At 39.8% G+C, this 10298-nt stretch overlaps 1 protein-coding gene across 1 annotated transcript; it reads right to left on the reverse strand.

Moving 5' to 3' along the window:
- Nucleotides 1–243: 243 nt before the first annotated feature.
- TSPYL4 (TSPY like 4) lies at nt 244–9570 on the reverse strand. The gene has a single exon (XM_054558069.2). The coding sequence runs from the start codon at nt 9568–9570 to the stop codon at nt 8326–8328; it is 1245 nt and encodes a 414-aa protein (XP_054414044.2). The 3' UTR covers nt 244–8325.
- Between the last annotated feature and the right edge of the window lie 728 nt (nt 9571–10298).

The following is a 10298-nucleotide window of genomic DNA, read 5'->3' on the forward strand; positions in this document are numbered from 1 at the left end:
TTAACAAGCCCATCAGGTGATTCTGATTTACAGTACAGTTTGAGACCCACTGGCTAGAACATATCCTCCAGAGACTTGGCTTAATTGGTCTGGGTAAGTATGGCTGAGCGTTGTCATCTTATCTTTTATATGCCCTAGGAAAGTGCAGCCAGAATTGAAAACCAACTGATCTATACCAGTTCTTTCAATTAATAGTCAAGAACACTGAGTCCAGTGAGATTAAGTGATTTTTGCAGGCTATGAGGTTTTATGCTATTCCTGTGTTCTCCAAAACAAGAAAATAAAAAGACATGATTTATTCTCTGTTCATACAGCAAGTATGGAACAGAGATGATCTAGAAGTCAACTATCTCAACCTCCATTGTTACCCACTAGGTTTTTTTCTAATAATGGTAAAGTCTATTTAATTTATTTAATCAACTTGAAGCATTACATTCTCAGTTGGGGACAAAAATTGGTTCCTGGGGTGAAAAAATATTAGATATGGATTGTGGACTTCCAAAATCATCCTATCCAACAAAATCTTATTCCTTAGTATTAATTTATCTCATTGGGAAGAAATTTGTAGTTAAAACTATTTAATTTAATTTGAATTTAATTTCTATAATTGGGAAGGAGGGTAATAATGAACAAAAAGTTTGAGAAAAAAATGCTTTAATGGGTTTTACAGGCATGCTACAATCCAGGACTGTGGTGTTCTGTGTGCTATGTATGGTCATATTAGTAGCTATTTGTTGCAAGATACTTGAAGCCAAATGTTTGCAGTATAGGTTCCTGGCTATTGTTTATGCTGTGATTTCACTCTGTCTATCATGGGCAGTATTAGAAAACACACTGGTTTTCACTATCTGGTTTACAAACACTATCATTATTTTACCTGGATTGAAGTGCAGAATTTGGCATATCGATGCATGCAATGGGAAGAAAAAAAATTTGTTAAAATTTGTAAATGTTCAGCTAAATCTCAGATATACTGTGGGATGAGTATCTCAGGGTAAGTAAAAAAAACAAACAAAAAAAATCACTGAAATTTTTCCCTCACAGTCAGTAGCTTTGTTTGATATTTAACAATAAGTATATGGTGATATACTTGAAATTTGTGTCCAGAATGTCACTGGAATATTACAATGAGCATAAATAATCAAGCTTAGGACTAAATGAAAGATACTATCTCATGTATGCTTTAAATAGAGAATTTATTTCTTTTAAAAATAAAGCTATTTTTCCTTATCCATGTTTATTCTGTAAATGGCAAATAATCTTTAAATGCTTATGAACTACTGTTAATATGAGAAATGAGAACTCCAAAATAATAAATAATTGCACTTTTTGGGCCACTGAGTAGTGGCGGGGGTTCAGGAGGCAGAATTCATTTGTCAGAAGTTCTAGTCTTCCCTTTATCATTCTACCTAAAGACCCTGAACAAGTTACCACCAAATTTGGCTTCAGTTTTTTCCATCTTATGAAAGGAAAAGCTTAGTTTATTCCTAAATTTCCTTCCTTTCTAGCAGTCAGTATTTCTTCTAATGAATGTTTTTTTCTGTAATTAGAAAGACTATAATTAGGCTTTTTAAATTTGTATTTCATTGTTTCTAAAGAGTGCCAATGTTTCTGATTGGATATGAAGATTAAAAATAATCCAAATCCATCAAAATTAAAAAGAAAATATTAAAGAAGTTATATGAAGCAAAAAAAATTGTATAAATGGACAGAAGACGTGTAATATTCGCATACAGGCAAGCATTCATAATCTAAAGGACACCTAAAAATAGATGTAAGCGAGCGGAGGTTTTCTTTGCTGGCCACTGTTTATCACTCAGCAGAGGAAAGATCTGAATGTTTTGTCAGAACCTGGTATTTGGAATACTGAGGTAGTAAAAACTTTATCTGAACCATGAATTGCAATCTAAAATCAACTTCTGAGTTTGTTAAACTCTAAACTGAAATCAAGTATTATTTCCCCACCAATATTCATTTCCAAAAATAACTTTAAATACACACACACACACTTTTAGTGAACTGGTTTCAATGAAAATAAATTTATGTAATTATTTTATATACCAAATCAGCATAAAATGGAAAATCAAACTGCCTCTCTAGATAAAATAACCTTGACTGAATGTTAGAAATACATGGATAGCTTTTTAAAACCTTCAGTGTTGGAGTAACAGTCCCTTACATCTTTTTAGCCTCTTGAGTACAAGAAGACTATCATAAGAGTTAGTTCCAGATTGGTGCAAGACTGGAATACACTTGACTGCTTTTATTAAAGCCATGAGGGCATACCAAGTAATTCACCCAGTATGGTCTTATTGCCACCCTTGAAAATCCCTGGGCATGGTCCAGTCCACATAGAATGAATTCAGAAAGGTGTGTCTTGTTGGTCTCTAGAACTATCCTCAGAAATAATAGTAAAACAGTGGTCATGAGTGCTGACTCCTCACTAGGCTACTTCATGTACATTATCTTGTTTACTCTCTATAGCAACCATATGAGATGTATATAATTATTAAATTGTACAGATGGGAAAATTGAAATTCAGCGAGATTAAATACAATGCTTGCTCTATGTTACACTGTTACTAAGAGAGCAACACATGGACCCAAGTTTGATCCTCAAAATCACACTTTTAATTACTTGATACATAACGTCTTCCAATATTGAATCTAGACTAGGGCAAATTCTCAGCCCAAAACCACACTTCAATTTAGCAATAATGTCATGCTAGGACATGAGAGGGATTAAAAGTGAAGACACAGCCTCTATCTTTAAGTAATTCATAATTTAGCCAAATATATTAAATATCTGTAATATAAAACTTACCTAGGAAAGTAAAATAGAGATCCAAGAATCAGGAGTCCTAAAGCATATAATGAGTCTGTTCCCCTTGGAAGCCACACATGTCAAGGTCTTCAGTAAGCAGGCCTACTCTTTCTTCATATTCTGGGTTAATGTTCACCTTGACTGCTTGGTAAATTTCCCTCACTGGCGCTGAAGTAACCAAAATGGAGAAGGAGTGATGAAAACTCGTCTTTGAGTAAACTTAGTGGGAAATAGTATATCTGGGCCTTTAGAGAAGTTGGGTCATTACTTAGAATGACAACTAGAAAAGTACATAGACTGCTTGCCAATCAGTTTGTTGTACCATGTACCTGTTCACAGACTCTTTTCAAAAAAACAAGTTTATTTTACTTTTTTTGGTACTTTGGTCATGTTGTTTCCTTAGTAAAGATCAAAGTTTGATAAAGCGTAACAAAGTTTAATAAAGAAAAGGGATAAATTACTATCTAAATGTGTTAAAAGCAATCACCAAGTTTAATCAATTAAAAAATAAATATTCTCTTAACAGAAATGTCAGCAGTTCCTTACAATGCTTCGCAGCTAAATTCCATGAGTATAACATTTAATGTCTTTTTGGTACATTAAATATTCAGTGCCTTTGATGAAGGGAACAAACTGATAATTTCATTCATGTGCAGCAAACATCAAGGTTACAGAAGTAAATTCAAATGTGTTAATCTGTAACTATGGAATCCTGTATTAAATCAAGTGATAAAATGTACCCTTCTCACAGGCTGTTCATGAATGATTAAGCATAACCTTCAACTGAGGCCTGAATACTCATGTGTCAATAGGGTTTTTGTTAACATTTGTATGCCAAATTTATTACAATAGCTGTGATAGAGTAGAAGTTATGCTAGCTTGAAATCAGAAAACTCAACAGTGAAACTTGCATCTTAGGCAGTTTACTTCCACTTTCTGGACCTCTGTTTTCTCAACTATTTAAATGGAAATAATAAAACTTGTGTTACAAGGATTATCGAAGTAATATGTGCACTTCGAAGTGCCTGACATATCTCAGATCTTTTGAGGAGATTGTGAAGCCGGGGAATATGTCACTGAAACAAGATCAAATATCCAGGTCTTAAATTGTGATTCTCTAGGACAGGAACTCAATAATTAAAAATATAGGTAAGGGTTTGTTTTGGTTTTTGTTTGTTTGTTAATGATGAAAACATTTAAGGACGCTTGAGTTAACTGGAGATAAAGCAGCAGCACCAGGATTAATGGGGAGAAGGGCCTGAAAAGAAGGTCAGAGAAGCCTTTTATAACTGTCTGGCTTGTGCTGAATGCCCAGAAATGGAAGCACAAGGAAATTGTTGTGTGAGGACCAGGGAAATTATGCAGTGTCACCACTACTCACAGGGATTATGGCCTGAGAAGACTAAAATGATACTTCTTAGGTGACCAGAGGATGGGAGAACTTCTTAACTGGTTTGGAGGTCCACATAAAGAATAATTGGGGTCTAGAATTAAGGAAGAAAAAGCAATACAAAGAAATGGAGCAGGGCTATAGCAGTGAACCAATTGGTTGGTAAGTGAAACCTGTAAGATGCCTAATTGAGTAATTTAATGACTAATTTTATTAGGCTAAACAGAACAGAAACCATGCTAATCTGTAACAAATAAGTGGCGCCAGCCTATTAGAGTGAATGCTATTGGTTAGACTAAAGCAGATAATAAACCAAGTGTAGGAAAAATGACATTTTCTGATTACGTCCAGAACAGGCATAGAAAAGGTATACTAAAGTTTGAAACAGGTGGCTGACAATGCAGAAATCAATCACTGAACTGAAAAGGTAAAATGAACATTGTTAGAGGAATTTAGGATTAAGACGGATGTAGAGCTTGCAAAAGAAAACCTAGCTATCTAATAAAGTTCTCCAGCCCTAGAAAAAAATACCTCAGCAAGAAATTGCAAGTAATAATTTCACCAATGGTCAGCATCTATTTAACTGTATGTTTAATTAATTTTCTAACTCAAATGAGAAATTTTGGGCCATTTTTGTCAAATTTTTGCTTAGATGGCTACAAATACTTGGCAATTCATTTTCACAGATTTTGCAGCATCCACAAAGCCCTCCTTACTACAGAGAATGCAGAGGTATTTTTCCAATAAACCTTCATGTAATTGCTGCTATGCAGCAAAACTATCATTACTGGTAATTAAAGTTGTGATACCTGATATCATTTGTCTCTAGACATTTTATTTCACATTTTCTTGGTATTCTTTTTAAAGCCACACACTGGTGTAAGAAAAGAATGTAAGTAGCACTCACAGAATACACAATAATTAATTCTTCCAAAAGTCTATCTTAAGCTTATTAGATCTCGGAAGGCACAGTTAAATGTAATGAACAAGGATGCTGCATAGACAAGTTTTCCACTGAAAACAGTATTTTAAGTGATACTATATGGTGCTTCAATTACCACCAAAAACTGCACTGGTTATATAGAAAAAATAACGTTCATGAGTATGCAATTGCAGTTGGGCTCCTATTTACCATTTTTCAGGTGAAAAATCTTGGAAGGTTTTGTGGCTGTTGCCTTTTTTTTTTTTTAACTTTCAGGATGATAGTTACTGGTATCATTTGATAACTTTAATGATTTCCCAACCTTAAATTAACCTAGACAACACAGAATTTTTTTATTTATTTTTATTTTTTGATGAAAACAAGAAATACAGTAGTGACACTTTATTTTCCCTTCAAGCACATGGGAGAAGACAAAAGTACTAATGATCATTGAGTTTGACAGAGAAATTCTACTAGTACTTACACTGCTTAGGAACATAAATGTCAAGTACATTACTAGGGCAAGAAATATCAAGTAAGACAACAGAGTCATATTTTTCTTTTTGAGGTTATTTTCACAAGACACAGCCATAATTTGTAAAATATCCAGACTACTGAAAGATCACATTCAAATTATATTTCTAAGAATAGAGCCATGTATGAACAGAGAGCAAAGCAAGCTAATACATTAAGGAATATTCACTGAAGTCTTCATACTGCACAGGACACAAATTTGGTATTTTTGCACATGTTGTCAATTATAAGCAAAAAGTAGGCCTGTAAACATCAATTTTGTCATAGGCTGAAACGGAGTAAGGAAATGGATTTTACTCAAAAACAGTGACATAAGGAGCATATACCATTAATCTTCCACACATACAAAGGTCACTCCTAGGATAATCGAGAGAAAACATCCAGACTTACATTTTGTTTACAAAAATCTACTGGTGAATTCAAGGACTTAGGAAAAATTGAAGGAAAATCTTCCTCCAAGCATGCTATTTAAACCCCAGCCCCTCTTCCCTGGAGAGCACCTCAGGGGCCTCCCCTCCCACCCCTGATCCTGCAGGGTCTTTCCTGCGAGCCTTTCCAAACCCACTCCACAGCAGGCTCATTTCTGCGCTGGACTTTTACTCAGTTTCCCAACCTAGACTAACCTCTCCACTGTGTGTGTTCAGACCTCCTAAACCCTCAGGGAGCTTAGGGCAAGGCCTTCAAAACCAAAGGGGAAAAGGGTGATGGTGAATGGTCTTTATCACCACACATGATCATAACTAAGACAGCCTTGACAGCATCACTGTCCCACCTACAGGAACTTGTCCCTGAAAATCCACACAGATGCTACACATCCCCTTATCCCCTACAAGGAGGCTGGAGATCTTCCACAATGCAGGCTGCAGCCTGCTTCTTCATTTGTTAGGAGCAGGGAAGGAAATGCACAAGCTGAGAAATGAGGGCCAAGAAAGCCAGGCAGTAGGATGGAGACCCAAGGGACATCCGAGCAGGAACAAAATAGTACAAAGGAGAAGAGTGACCTACAAAATGCTACCCTAGGGTCATTTCCAAGCAGTCCAAGGCGCAAAAAAGAATTTCCATCTTTAGAAAAGTGGAATGAAGCTAAGTTTTGGTTGCCTTTGCTCACATCCTGTTCAGGACCCATCCTGAACCCATCACTGTGAGGCCCTTCTCTCTCTTTCCAGCTTCTCAAACTAATAGCTCAAGAAATACATAAGTTTTGGTAGAATGGATGGGGTAAAAAGATAAAGATGTCAAAATCTGCCTAATTTAACACTGCCTATAACTAAACAATTAACCTATAGGTCTCCCTTTGAAACTTTCAGACTTTGCTAAAAGAAGTGGGGTGGAGGAGTAACGGCAATAAAGAGATCTGGAGCCCATTTAATCATAACCTTTCTCTCTGAACACAATCAGGGAAAGCAAATTAAACAAAAAGCCTGCTTTGCCAGTTTTGTTTTCTGTTAATAAGCTAAAACTGCTTCAGAGAGAAAGGGAAGAAAAGAAGGGATGGGAGGGAGAGGGAGAGGGAGAGGGGAGAGGGGAGAGAGGGGAAGGGGAAGGAGAGAAAGAAAGAGATGAGAGAGAGAGAGAGAGGCATAACAAGTCTCACATTCCAGAAATATCTCTTCCTCAATGCCCCAACTCTGGCAACTTTTGTCATGTTCAGAGTGGGTGCAGGAGGGGAAAAGAGGAAATGCCTAAAGAAGTTGCTCAGATTAAGGGTGGTTTGTTGGCTAGGAGTCAGAAAGACTAAGCTGGAAGGGACTGCGTTCCAGCCTTGCTTTGGGCACTGTGACATATGACTGCCCATCCTGGTGGTAGGGGGTGTTCCTGTGAGCTCCCTGGGAGCTACGTCTACAGATAGTTCCTGATGAGGCAGACAATGGTGGCCTAAGCAAAGTTCAACCAGAAGGTGAGAGCAAGTAGGGGTGGGCTATAGCACAGGCTTCATACTCACCAGTAGCTGGTCATGATGTAGAGTAACCAAAGGTACAGGAAAACCAATGTGATAACATAGAACACTTTTCATCTATTACCTCAGTCACGCCTAGCAGTCACCCATCAGCTACCAGCTTGTTCTGTCAGATAACCAGTAGGGTGTATGGCACAGCCCAGGAAGGCAGCTGGGATCCAGTTGGTGGTAGTCTGGAATGTGCAGTTTGGGTGGATGGCTGGGTTAAGGTATGAGTTTTGTCTTGCAGTGGTAATACCCAAATAGCTTACCCTAAGTACATGGGTATCAGGACACAGCCAGCGTAAAGTATGAAGCCCAATCAGTTATTTGTGAAGATGTATCAAGATTCTTTGTGGTACAGAACCACTTAAACTGGGAGAAGACCATGGTCACAGACAGGGTCCAAGCCATGCAAAGAAAGGCAGTATGGTACACTATATCTATAGTATCATACGCTTGGCATAGAAACCATAGAAGGCCGTGCACTTGAAACATGTTAACACAACGCAGAAAAGCATGAAGGCCCAGAGGAAGAATGGCATAGGCAGGTAAGCCAACAATCTTGCAACCGACTACTGAAGATTTAGAAGAACCAAAGGAAAAGATAATCCACAGTATGAAGAGAAAGCAGACGGAAGACTGCATGCTGTTGGCCAAGCATAGGTCCAAGAGGAGGTGGTAAGGAAACTTGTGCAGAAGCTTCTCACAGGACAGAGATTAACCAGACTGGAACCTGAAGGATCTGGCGCTCTCCACTGGCTGCCTTGGTGGGCCTCGAATTCCTCTACGGGGCCCTTCACCCATCAGGTAGTATTGTAGGGGATTGGGCCACAGTTCTCCTTTGATAATCTCTGCAATTCTGTCGAATTCTAGAAGGCTGTGGTCTGAAAACCAGTTGAAGAAACTAGGGATAGTGTTCCCTTCCCGGTTTCTGTGGATATGAGCCTGGGGGTCTTGGCCACGGTGCCAGCGGATTGGAGTGGAAAGAGACACCACCCGGCCAGAGGATCTGCGTTCATATTCCTTGACGAGCCCCTCATTTCGGAAGTAGGGGTTGCCCTGAAAGATGAACTTGAATTTGCAGCCTGCTCTGGGGTGTTTAAGCTCCTCCACCTCCAAATTGATCATGTACCTCAGCATGTCTTCATCTTGGCCACTGATCATAGGTGACAGCTGGGGGTGGTTTCGAAAGGCAGTAACCCAGAAACCTGGGATATTCTGGATAATGAAACTTCTGCGCTGCATGTGGAGCCTTCGCATGCGGCCAAACTTGCGCTCAAGCTGAAGGAAGGCCCTGTCAGCCTGGGCATTTACGTTTGACAACTCTTGATCGATGGCCTCCAGCGAGTCCATGCAGTTATTGATCTTCGGGGCCCTGGCCCGTGTCTCCTCTTTCACCCCTCCTGCCACCTTTTTTTCCTTCTGCACTACCTTCTTTTCCTCCATCACCGCCCCTGCTTCTCCCTCCTTTTCCACTGCTGCTGAAATGGCGCATTTTTTAGTCGTCACTTCCTTGGCCTTCTTCCCAGGTATCATCTGAGACCCCAAGCCCCCTGCGCCACAGGCTTCTAGAGCCTTCTGCCCAGCAGGGCCACGGGGCTCTCCAAGCTGACAGCCATTTTTCTGGCTGCTGTCAGCAGCCTCGGCGGCAGAGGCTGCTTCCAGACCTTTCGTAGAAGGTGGAGCATCCTCCTGCCCGGCTTTGGTCGCTGCACCGCCGCGACTCCCGGCAACTGGGAGGCGGAGCGCGGGGCCACAGTCAACAGGATCCTGGGATGCACCTCCCTCCGCAACGGTCTCCAGGCTGCCCCCACCTGCGTTCGCCATCACCTGTGTCGCCTCGGTTTCTTCATGGAGCCCTTGGCACTGGTCTAGGTCCGGATCTCCTGAGGCATGGTCGGAAGCAGCCAGGCCGCCGGTTTGGGCGAGAGGGAGCTTGTTGCCCCCATCCAGGCCGCTCATTTTGGAAGAAGTCAGACTAGCGGGAGAAGGAGAGTTCCTTGTCTTCCGCAGCGGCCGAGCTCTGCCCGAAACGTCTAGCACCACCCCTCTTTTACTCTCGGCGGTGCTACCATAGCAACTGGTGATGTCAGGGCGGTAGCGTAGTAACATCGCGCGAGAACTCTCTGCGCCGGTGACTACGCTTATCAATCCATCGTATTCCTTTGTCTTCTTGTCGCAAGAAGAATTTCATCAGTCTGGAAGAGGAGTTTTACTTACGTAAATGGATGTAGACCAGACTCAAGCATGTGAGAACTGTGTTAATGTGGATTTCTAAGCCTCTGAAGGAATTTCTAAGGCACCTAACCTATTGTTTCTGAAAATATTTACTTTAAAATAAGGTGAGTTACTGTCTGTTCAAGGCAGTTCATAGGGCTTCTCATGAGTAGGAAAGTGGATTCACGAACTCACCGGCCTTCCTTCTTTAACGTGTGGATTCATGGCTATTACCAAAGAATTTAAATGAGCAGAGTTTGATTTTTAAAGAGAAGTGTTGCTGTGTTTAGTGTTATTTTTAAAATTAAGGAGCAGCTGAAAGGCAAACTTCTCTCATCCTAACAAAACATAATAAAGGAATATTTCAATTTGTCTTACAGTTTTTAAAGTTTATATAATTTGGCCAACATCTACAAAACAAGTGGACAATATTTTCTATTCACTTTTAACAAAGAGTAGCAAAATGTTTTTCC

The sequence above is a fragment of the Pongo abelii genome, chromosome 5 (genome assembly GCF_028885655.2).
Source record: "Pongo abelii isolate AG06213 chromosome 5, NHGRI_mPonAbe1-v2.0_pri, whole genome shotgun sequence".
NCBI lineage: Eukaryota > Metazoa > Chordata > Mammalia > Primates > Hominidae > Pongo > Pongo abelii.